At 47.1% G+C, this 12,280-nt stretch overlaps 1 protein-coding gene across 1 annotated transcript in view; it reads right to left on the bottom strand.

The window, feature by feature from the left end:
• Positions 1-12,280, bottom strand: part of LOC148507924 (uncharacterized) — a 111,105-nt gene that overhangs the window by 69,101 nt on the left and 29,724 nt on the right. Inside the window, exons 4-6 of the mRNA XM_088445344.1 lie at positions 11,928-12,169; positions 7,739-7,873; positions 1,680-1,758 (exon numbers count right to left, since the gene is read on the bottom strand). Coding sequence (XP_088301470.1) covers positions 1,680-1,758; positions 7,739-7,873; positions 11,928-12,169 — 456 coding nt within the window. The remainder of the gene's footprint in view (positions 1-1,679; positions 1,759-7,738; positions 7,874-11,927; positions 12,170-12,280) is intronic.

Raw genomic sequence — 12,280 nt, 5'->3', positions numbered from 1 at the left:
TAGCTTCCCTCATCCCGCATCATATATACATATAGCTTCCCTCATCCCGCATCATATATACATATAGCTTCCCTCATCCCGCATCATATATACATATAGCTTCCCTCATCCCGCATCATATATACATATAGCTTCCCACATCCCGCATCATATATACATATAGCTTCCCTCATCCCCCATCATATATACATATAGCTTCCCTCATCCCGCATCATATATACATATAGCTTCCCTCATCCCCCATCATATAAACATATAGCTTCCCACATCCCGCATCATATATACATATAGCTTCCCACATCCCGCATCATATATACATATAGCTTCCCACATCCCGCATCATATATACATATAGCTTCCCACATCCCCCATCATATATACATATAGCTTCCCTCATCCCGCATCATATATATACATATAGATTCCCTCATCCCGCATCATATATATACATATAGCTTCCCTCATCCCACATCATATATACATATAGCTTCCCTCCATCCCACATCATACATACATATAGCTTCCCTCATCCCGCATCATATATACATATAGCTTCCCACATCCCGCATCATATATACATATAGCTTCCCACATCCCACATCATATATACATATAGCTTCCCTCATCCCGCATCATATATACATATAGCTTCCCTCATCCCGCATCATACATACATATAGCTTCCCACATCCCACATCATATATACATATAGCTTCCCTCATCCCGCATCATATATACATATAGCTTCCCTCATCCCGCATCATATATACATATAGCTTCCCACATCCCGCATCATATATACATATAGCTTCCCACCTCCCGCATCATACATACATATAGCTTTCCTCATCCCGCATCACATATACATATAGCTTCCCACATCCCGCATCATATATACATATAGCTTCCCTCATCCCGCATCATATATACATATAGCTTCCCTCATCCCGCATCATATATACATATAGCTTCCCACATCCCGCATCATATATACATATAGCTTCCCTCATCCCGCATCATATATACATATAGCTTCCCACATCCCGCATCATATATACATATAGTTTCCCTCATCCCGCATCATATATACATATAGCTTCCCTCATCCCGCATCATATATACATATAGCTTCCCTCATCCCGCATCATACATACATGTAGCTTCCCTCATCCCGCATCATATATACATATAGCTTCCCTCATCCCGCATACCGCATCATATATACATATAGCTTCCCTCATCCCGCATCATATATACATATAGCTTCCCTCATCCCCCATCATATATACATATAGCTTCCCACATCCCGCATCATATATACATATAGCTTCCCTCATCCCGCATCATATATACATATAGCTTCCCTCATCCCGCATCATATATACATATAGCTTCCCTCATCATATATACATATAGCTTCCCACATCCCGCATCATATATACATATAGCTTCCCTCATCCCGCATCATATATACATATAGCTTCCCTCATCCCGCATCATATATACATATAGCTTCCCACATCCCGCATCATATATACATATAGCTTCCCACATCCCGCATCATACATACATATAGCTTCCCTCATCCCGCATCATATATACATATAGCTATCATAGACAAAATTTGGACACAGTTTAGAGCACAATGTTTGTATGTGAGAGAATACGGTGGATCGTACCTGGCATAGTAAGGGTCTGCAGGGTGAACTGAGAAGTCTGACTGGTTCTGCAGGGTGCGGGGGTCCATGGCATTAGATTCTAATAATATACAATAATTAGACATTAATGACAGTTGATGGATGACTGACAGGAACTTTGCATTTGTAGCAGAACTTTCTCAACATTCGACAAAAGGAAATGGACTCTCCATTAATCTTAATAACTCAGCTAGAACGGTAGTGGTTCTAGTGATGTCATTGTAATGTTGTGACAGGCAGCACAGCTTACTGATTCCTGTCACTGCTGGATGGCTCTGCAGCTATGCTGAACTGTAGTGCCCATGGAGCTGGCATGTGAGTCACGGGTGGAGGATTTGTCCACCGGAGATGCTGAAACATGGATCCCTGTCTGGTGGCATTGGCTGCCCTGATTACAATTTACCCTTATTACAATTTAAATATTGCATATTGAAAGTATGTGTTTGAGTAACAGGCCACATAGCTACTAAATGATCTTGTTATATTATTGGAGGCAACACAAAATTATTATTTTTTGGTGGGTGGGGTGGCCTATAATGTTGTGTCTGGGGACGGGCAGACCACTAAATCCAGTTCTGCAAATGGCATCCTGCCAGTGGTTAGACGTGTTTTGTTAGCACTGAGCTTAGACTTTGTTATCATGTGAAGGATCTGATCATGCAGTGGTCGTGTTGTCCGGGTTTCGTGGAGTTATGTTGCAGGAACATTTGATTAGATATTTGCTGGCTCTTATAATTGTTTCAGAGTAAATTACATTTTTGGAGGTGTGATTAGGTTTTCGCCTTCCAGGAAACTTGTTTTAATTGATGTCTATGGAACATTGATAAGGAGAGTAATGTACAGTAGATTTCCAAGATGACAGATTTTTATCAGTGGTGGTGACCTGTGTCAGGTTTCGTTGGTAGAAGTGAATGAGACAAGGGGATTCAGGGGTCTATTTACTAAGCAGTGTTAGGAGACAGAGTGACAAGTGATAAGTCTGTGATAAGGTGCCAGCCAATCAGCTCCTACCTGCCATCTCACAGGCTGTGTTTGAAAAATGACAGTTTGGAGCTGACTGGCTGGCACCTTATCACAGACTAGAGATGAGAGGTTCGGATTCTGTGGAATCCGAACCGCTCCGAACATTGGGGATCCGAGTCCACCCGAACCCTGTTCGGGTGTTCACCGCCTGACTCGGATCCCCGTTCGGGGCCGAACGGCGGCCGCCTGATGTCGGATTCTCACTAGAGAATCCGACATCAGGTCTCCTCGCGTGTAGGGCAGAGCGCAGTGATAGCGCTCTGCCCTACACAGACACAGACACACAGCCGCCAGCGGCAGCTGTGTGTTTGTTACAGCAGCCAATGAGAGTCACACAGACTCTCATTGGCTGCTGCACGGAGGGAGCCGGCTGGAGCTCACACATGAGCTCCGTCTTCCGGCTCCCTCCTCAGCGTGTGACAGAGCGGACGGCGCGGGAGCGGGGATACAGGTAAGTTTTTATTTTTTATTTTTTTATTTGTGCAAGGGCCGGGGGCACTACTGGGTGGGGTCTGCACTACTGGGGGGGGTCTGCTACTGGGGGGGGCTATACTACTGGGGGGGCCATACTACAGAGGGGCCTGCTACTGGGGGAGGCTATACTACTGGGGGGGTCTGCACTACTGGGGGGGGTCTGCTACTGGGGGGGCTATACTACTGGGGGGGCCATACTACAGAGGGGCCTGTTACTGGGGGGGCTATACTACTGGGGGGGGTCTGCTACTGGGGGGGCCATACTACTGGGGGGGATCTGCACTACTGGGGGGAATCTGCACTACTGGGGGGGGTCTGCTACTGGGGGGGGCTATACTACTGGGGGGGCCATACTACAGAGGGGCCTGCTACTGGGGGGACTATACTACTGGGGGGGTCTGCACTACTGGGGGGGGTCCGCTACTGGCGGGGGCTATACTACTGGGGGGGCCATACTACAGAGGGGCCTGCTACTGGGGGGGCTATACTACTGGGGGGGGTCTGCTACTGGGGGGGGTCTGCTACTGAGGGGGGCTATACTACTGGGGGGGCCATACTACAGAGGGGCCTGCTACTGGGGGGGGCTATACTACTGGGGGGGGTCTGCTACTGGGGGGCCATACTACTGAGGGGCCTGCTACTGGGGGGGGCTATACTACTGGGGGGGGGTCTGCTACTGGGGGGGCCATACTACTGAGGGGCCTGCTACTGGGGGGGGCCATACTACTGGGGGGCTTACTACTACTGGGGGGGGGCTGCTACTGGGGCAGCCTACTACAGGGGGGGCCATACTACAGGGGGGGCTACTACTGGGGCAGCCTACTACTGGGGGGGGGCTGCTACTGGGGGGGGGCTGCTACTGGGGCAGCCTACTACTGGGGGGGCCATACTACTGGGGGGGCCATACTACTGGGGGGCATACTACTGGCTGGCATGCTAATGGGGGGCATACTACTGGGGGGGCCTGCTAATGGGGGCATACTGCTGGGTGGCATGCTAATGGGGGGCATACTACTGGGGGGGCCTGCTAATGGGGGGCATACTACTGGGGGGCATTCTACTGGGGGCACTGCATAGTGGACCCTACTACTAAGGGGACTGCATAGGGGGCACCACTGCTGGGGGACATTGTGTAAGGGACACCGCTACTGTGGGCATTGTGTAAAAGGGTCACTACTGTGGGCATTGTGTAAAAGGGGCACTACTGTGTGTCGTAACATAAATAAGAGACACTACTTTATGGTGTAATGTGAATCAGGCCCTATGTGCGGTGTAATGCTAATAAGATTGTGCACTGTGACTCCTAGGGCCGTAGCCCACTTTGTAAACAAGTACTGTGACTCTGCTGGCCGTACCCCACTGGGTGGGTGCACTACTTTTCATTTCTGCCACTGCTGTGTGGCAATGTGTCATAGATGTGCTTTATACTGTGGTGTCTGTGTCATTGTGCCGCTGCTTTGTCGCTTAGTAACCAGTCATCTCACTGCAACCTTTGGCCAATAATGTTGAAAACAATATTATAAGCTGTGATATTTTCTAAATTGACTGGAAATTAATGTTATTGAGGTTAATAATACTCTAGGAAGAAAAAAAAGACCAATTTATGTGATTTTAGCTTTTTTTGTCAATTTTTGTAAAAAAATCCAAATCCAAATCCAAATCCAAAGCCAGTCACCGCAGTTTGGCAAATCCAAATCCAAATCCAAAGCCGGACGACGAATTAGAACCAAATCCAAATCCGGCAAAAATGGTCCGGCGCACATCCCTATCACAGACTTATCACTTTTCACTCTGTCTTCTAACACTGATTAGTAACTAGACCCCCCAGTGTCACAGATTGCGAGAGACATGGATCTGTACTGTGCATGTGTAGGTCTCCCTCTGTGAGATCTCTAGATTGACAGGCTGCAGACATTTAGGGGCGGGAAGTGGGTGAGTCTTAGGATGCAGCATTTGGATCTGCGAAGCTGTCAGGAGGCATCTATTTACGGGATCGCATGGCCGGCGGTTCAAATCCCGACAGCTAAAGCCCGGCAGAGGTGAAGATCCCGGCTGCGCTAAAGGTAAGTATAAAGTAACCCCCCCCCCAAACTCTAATCATCCCTTAGGGGTGCTTAACCCTAAACTCCCCCCCAAGTGCCTAACCCCCCTCTAAGTGCCTAACCTCCCCTTCCCCGCTGCCTAAACCTACATCTCCTGGGGGGTTGCCTAACCCTAACCTCCCCCCGGGGGTGCCTAACCTTAACCTCCCTTCCCCTGGCCTAAACCTAACCCTCCTGGGAGGGTGCCTAACCCTAAGTCCCCCCTGCAGCTGTCCGCGCACGGCACCCGGCTTACCTTCAAACGGTAAGCCGGGTGTCGGGCTTTCGGCATAGGTAAAATGACAGGCGTCAGGATCTCGACCCCTGTCATTTAACCCTTGCCGGGATTAGACAGTCGGGAAGCTGGCGGACGGGATTCCGTCCGTCGGCTTCCCGACTGCTTCCCCTATTTACCCCAGACGCCTCCTGCTGCATTAGCATATCAGCTGTACGGTATGGTGCTACCGCTCCCCTGCTATACCATACAACTCTGAGGGGCCCATTCATCAATAAATACTTGCAGTGTATTCACCGAAAACACCCGTTTTTAGGGGATACTCGCAAATATTAAGTACCCCCTAGTTGTATTATGGAGAGATCACATCATGTATCTCTGATATCTACTGCTGTCCCTCCATTTCCCCCAGCACGGCAACACCCATAGGTTTCTATGATGGATGCAATACTGTCAGATTTAGCAAGTTCCGGCATGCGATGCACCTTACGCAGCTTACCCCAAATCTGAAGAGGGCGTAAGCCGCAGTGACCTATGGGCTTCATGTTGCATAACTAGCCAGGAGAGGGTTCCATAGGAACCCTCCCCCAGCAATGGCCGCCGCGCATGTGTGGTCTTTAGTGTAGACGACGCATGCGCAGGATCCCCAGCACAGGAGTGAAGAGAACACTGACGTGGTCACTTCACTCCCGAGAAATCACACCATGCAGGTTAATTTTGTTAAATCTCAGCGCTATGATCGCATCCTGCAATGTGATCATGCGCGCTAATATCGTGCCCAGATCGCACTGCAAATGCCATAATTAATTAATGATGATTATTAATTGGCCGTTCTTATGGAGAAGATGGATCTATGAAGAAACAAAAGAATGCTAAACATATAGGATGAAAACGGCCTTTTGAACCTTCCACAAAATGGCCGCCTACATTAGAAAGTTATCTGGTCTCTGGAAATAAGGCCGAAGTTTGCACCCGGCTTGATTGACTTTTTCTACTATTTGGGATCCTTATACAAATTGTCTCCTCACTTGCGAACAAACTGTTCATTCCCCCTTCTTAACTTTGCCCAGAATATGTATCTATGTCCACATCGCGGCTATGTGTATGCCGGGGCGGAAGTGACATCACCGGCCGTAATGGCGGTGCATTCCAGGAGCATTCCAACCGTCAGATATGATGGAGGTGCGCTCCTTATGTGACTTCCCCAGCTAGTTTTGTCAGTCAGATCCCTTCTGTTGTGTTTTAAGTTCTCTAATTTTTAGGGTGTATTCTAAAGATAACGCTTTCTTCACTCCTGATACTCAATTTTTAATTATCTATGTTTTAAAGGCAGTCTGGCCCATTTCATAATTCACTTAGGATGTGATGTCATCAGTATGCACCCTGATAAGCATCCATCTTTAACTAGCTATAAATATAGCTCCCTGGATCACAATTATTATCCCTTTGATGAAGTCTGATTATTGAAGGACAAAACGCATTGGACTCACTGTACCTGTACCCCCTTTACCTGTACTCATGGACAAATAAGCCTTTTTTGTGTTAAAATCTTGTACGTGTGTTTTTTAGCCATTTATGTCACTGTTAGAATAAAAATTGCTTTTTTACCGTAATTACCTGTGATTGTGGAATTTATATGGAGCAAATGTGTTCCTAAAAAGGGTATATGATAATCCTCTATTAAGTATACAGTGTTGAAAAATGGTACACACTATGTTACACTCTTTTCTTTTTTATTTCATGGAACCAATAAGGGTCATGTGACCGAAGATATTACTACCAGATAAGTTGTCATTCATTATTAAAACCCAGGTGTATTCATATATATATATATATATATATATATATATATATATATATATATACTTCACAAATGTTCTTTTTCAGACACATTTAGGTGCTCACACTTTTCACTATTAATATTAATTAATGGGCCCCTGCATGAGGCCCATGATCTGTGCACAGTGTGACATGTTTAACCGAAGAATAAGTTAATATGAAATGATTCCACACATGACATTTATGTCCCTTCACAGCACCCGTACCGTACAACAGCTGTGACAGATACGCCGTCACTAATTGCTTCATTGATAGAATAGGTTCTGGTATATTATATTAGGGCTTAGGAGCAACACAGACTCAAAGGATTTTGGACAATTCTATCAAAATAATAATTTAGCAGACAAAAATCAGCAAATTGGACATGTGAGCGTCTCTCTATTTGTTACCTCTGGTTCCGCTGTAAGTGAAGGAGGTATAGAGCCCGTCATCCAGAATCTGCGAGTCAAGGGGATGGTAGAGCCCCATGACGACATCTCTGTATTGCTCCAGGAGAGAGAGGACGTATGTCTCAGATTCGTATCCTGGAAGGAAACACAAATCATAGCTGTGATATTACCTGTGGATGGAGACACTGATTGTGATTTATTTTCTGTAACGTTGTGTGAGGGAGATAGGGAACCAGCTGGTAAAATAAACATAATTTAATGAAGAAAATACTAAATGACATGAAATTTCCAGTTAATAAATAAATTGTAATCTCTGCCAGATTCAAAGCTGCATTATGTCGGGACTGCTGAGAGGGAGCCCCAATCCCCGCTACTGGTTGGCTCAGTCATACAAAGCATTCTGGACCTCATTCAGAGTTGGGGAAAGGGGCCGGATATGCAAATTAAGCGATCACAAGTTGCGGTCCTAAGATGAGATCGTTAGCTGAACGACCGAGGGTAAGAAGCGGCCGTAAGTATAATAACGCCCCCTTCTCGATCACAACACACACGTCATCTCCTGGGATATAAGGATTAATCGCGAGCATCGGGAACCATCGGAGCTGGTCGTAGAGCTGAAGGTTGACCATACCCTCTCTTAAGCACTACGATCAAGTCATTGTAAAAACCTCCCATGTCACATGTGCCATGACGCTACTTTGTTAATTATGCACTCCCATTAAACGCCGTTCGCATAATTAGGCACGCCTGCGTTCGGATCTCCACTCCCCCGTTTTCAAGTACCTTCCCCTGTTACCACCCACAAACGGTTCATTCTGTCACTCAAACTAACGGCCTGGCTGTGTTCAAGGAGAGAGAAATTTCTGATCGTAAGAGCTAGTTTGCGCATGCGCATTGCGAACTTTATGCATGCGCAGTTTAGCGAACATCGGTGGCGTACGACCGTGCGGCCGCAACGACCGACTCTGAATGAGGTCCTCTGTGTGTTGTGGGCGTCTCAATCTGCACAGAGCAGATGGGGCTGGAGCCTTGGGCCCCAATTGTTCTGGGCCCTGGTTGGTTGTCCCATCCACACCTAGGGGTCTATTTACTAAGCAGTGTTAGGAGACAGAGGGCTCTATTTACTACAATCCGCATATTGAATGCGGATTGTAGTGTGATATTACCAAGTGAATTCGCATTGCGAATTCAGGCAATATCACAGGGATTTACTATAAATCCCTTGCAGGGACAGAGCTTGCGATAAAGCTCTGTCCCTGCGGATTCCATCCGCACTCTAGTCGCGGTATTTTCGGAAAAAATACCGTGACTTAGAGCCCGCGCATGCGCCGACCCACTGTCGCTGCTACCCCCCACCGACGCTAAGCCCCGCCCCCCATGTTTTACTCTAGTGTTTTGACTATAAAAATTATTAGAATAATACAAAGAAGATATTTATAATATTTTATTATATTTTTTCTTATCATTTTTATAGTCAAAACTTTGGAGTATACCTAAGTATAACAGGAAAGGCTCTGCCTCACCTCACCGCACATCGCTGCCGGTACACGGAAATACTGGGCCTCGCCCACCTGCATCTTTTTAGCATGTGCAGTGGTGCAGTGGTTAGCATTGCTGGATCACAGTGCTGGGATGACAAGTTCAAGTCCCGACCAAGACACTATCTGTGTGGAGTTTGTTTGTTTCCCTCTTGTTTGTGTTGGTTTCTTCTGGGTGCAGTTTCCTCACACACTACAGAAACATACCGTTTGGGTAATTGGTTACTAACTAAATTAAACCCAATGTGTGTGTCTGTGTGTTAGACAATTTAGGCCCTCATTCAGAGCCGTACGCTCTAAGTAGAGCGCACGCTCTGAATGAGGGCCGCCCTCCAAAAAAATGGAGCGTCCTCCTGGACGCTCGTATAGCTGTGGGTCACCACCCACAGCCTATACGAGCGTGCAGTTTGATGGCCGCGATGGTCGTGACCATCGCGACCATCGAAACTGCGAGCCGGAGCCTGCGGTTGAGGTTTTCAACCGCAAGCCCCGGAGTGATTTTGGCTCTATCAGAGCCAAAATCACTCCCACTGACATCACTAGTGATGTCAGTGGGGCCGGCTTCTGACGGGAGGCGTTCCCGTGGGAACGCCCCCATCAGGGAGGCACGCCCCTGGCACGCCCACCAAAGGGGGCGTGCTGTCAATCAACATCGACAGCACGCCCCCTTTGATCAGACACAACGAGCGAAGGAAAGTCCTTTGCTCGTCGCGTCTGGCGCATGCGCACGACGGAGCTCCCGCCGTCGTGCGCATGCGCAGAGCACAACATCGACCCACTTGCGAGCGGACAGCCGCTTGCGAGTGGGTCTGAATCAGGCCCTTAGACTGTAAGAGGTATATTGACTAAAGGTAAATTTTAACCGATTTCAAATCGATCAGCATCGATGTTGTGTTTATGATGCCAAATCACACATTGACTAATAGACCATTTTTTGTACTTGTTTTTTTAAGTGTTAGTGAATGCGTGATTTAGACCCAGAGACACAACATCGATGTTGATTGATTTAGATCAATTTGAAATCGATTAAAAGCGAACTTTAGTAAATATACCCCTAAACCTCAAATGGGGAGCAGAGACTGACATGAATTACAAATATTTTTTTTTACAATGCTTAATCTGGTTGTGCTATATAAATAATAACATAATAAAAATAATAATGATAACATACACTATCTACCGAGGCCTACACTTCTCGTCTGTTTCACTTTCATGCCCAGTGCTGTTCCTAATACTGCAATTAACATATATGGGGGGATTTATCAAATCTTGGAGAGAAATAAAGTGGAGAGAGATAAAGGACCAACCAGTCAGCTTCTAACTGTCATTTTTCTAACACAGCCTGTAACATGACAGTTGGAAGCTGATTGGTTGGTACTTTGGAGCTCATTCAGAGCCGGTCGCTAGCAAGCGTCTGCTCGTTGCAGACGATGTTTGCTAATGTGCGCATGCGTGTAGTTCGCAGTGCGTGTGCGCAAACTAGTATGAGCGATCGGAAAAATCACGCACGCCCAGCAAAGACAGCCCAGTGGAATGAGTGGCAGGAGAGGCCGTTTGTGGGTGGTAACAGGCAGGCCAGTAGTAACGGTGGAGTGGAGATGCGGATGCAAGCATGCCAGAGTGTTTTCACGCTGTTTCTGGGTCGTGATTAATTAAGAGGCAGCGTCATAGTACACGTCAACTGGTTGATATTTACACTGAAGTGCTCACAGTGCTTGCGCAGGGTTGGACTGGCCCACAGGGGAACAGGGGAAATCCCCGGTGGACCCCACTGCCTGTGGGCCCACCCCTCCTCTAGGTGTCAGGTTCCAGTCCTCAAATTATAGATTATAGATTGTTACTCTATTAGATGGTCAGTTACCAGGTACACTGATCAGCATGGGGGCTTGGTTCTCTTCTATAGAAACTACACCAAGATTTTCCCATTGGCAAGCCAAGCATCTGTGATGGCTGATCATTCCCCCTCTGGTGGATGACCACACCCTTTAAGCATGGGCCCCTATCACTGTATTCCTCCAGTGGGCCCTTCATGTCCCAGTCCGACACTGTGCTTGCGGTAGGGTACAGACAAACACAAGCACTGCGGTCAGATTCGATGGAAGCCGATGTACCAATTGTTGTATATACTTCCTGGAGATGACGTACGCAAGTGGGCAGCTAAAGACAGGCTGATGGGTGTCTAAAAACACAAAGTGATCGCTCTCCCAGACATAGTGGGCGTGTTAATGCCTTGCCATGCATTCGCCTGCCTTGACGTCACTTAGATGAATTACCATACGCTGTGAATGGGTCTGAATCAGGTCCTTTATCTCTCTCCAATATTTGATAAATCTACCCTTAAAGCATTCCCTGTCACTGACGTTCCCAGTTTATTATACTATGTGCCAGAGTGTATTAAGAGAGGAGGGGGCCTGTGTGCACTCCCCGTCCGGGGCCCCCTCCTCTCTCTCCGGTGGCCACCAGCAGACTGAAGGCTAACCGCCGGTGGCCACAGTATCAGTAGACTCTGGGCACTAGTCTGTGCCAAGAGTCTTTGTATATAAAAACAAAACCCAGGTTGGCTCTTTCACATCTACTTATTACTGTATATCCTTAGAGTGTATTTGACAGTAGGCAGCGTAATTATCTTATCGTCTGGAGCATTATGTCACCTGAAGCTGCTGGTGTACTGTAAACACGACTTGGAAGTCTGCGTACCAGCCCCACGGATCTCTCTGGCAGGACGCTGTGGGAGATGAGCTGGTGGGGAGCCACGGAAGAGTGACTGGTGGACAGTGCAGTGCTGTTAGTCTGGCGGCTGTACCCACGAATGCCATAGCGGCTGACTGGTTGTGGATCTTCCAGGGGACGAAGCAGTAACTTTGCTAATTGATATTCCAAATAGAGCGGAGACCTAAGACAAAAAGATAAACCAATTACACTCCTTATGTTAGTGATCATCAGATAATTGGTTTTGTTTCCTTGTCCCAGTAAATATACTTCAATGTTTTCATATATTATATAA

Source organism: Taudactylus pleione, unplaced genomic scaffold, assembly GCF_031769625.1.
Source record: "Taudactylus pleione unplaced genomic scaffold, aTauple2 ptg000378l, whole genome shotgun sequence".
Lineage (NCBI taxonomy): Eukaryota > Metazoa > Chordata > Amphibia > Anura > Myobatrachidae > Taudactylus > Taudactylus pleione.
Note: the sequence above shows the minus strand (reverse complement) of the source record. Positions and strands in the feature narration are given on the sequence as shown.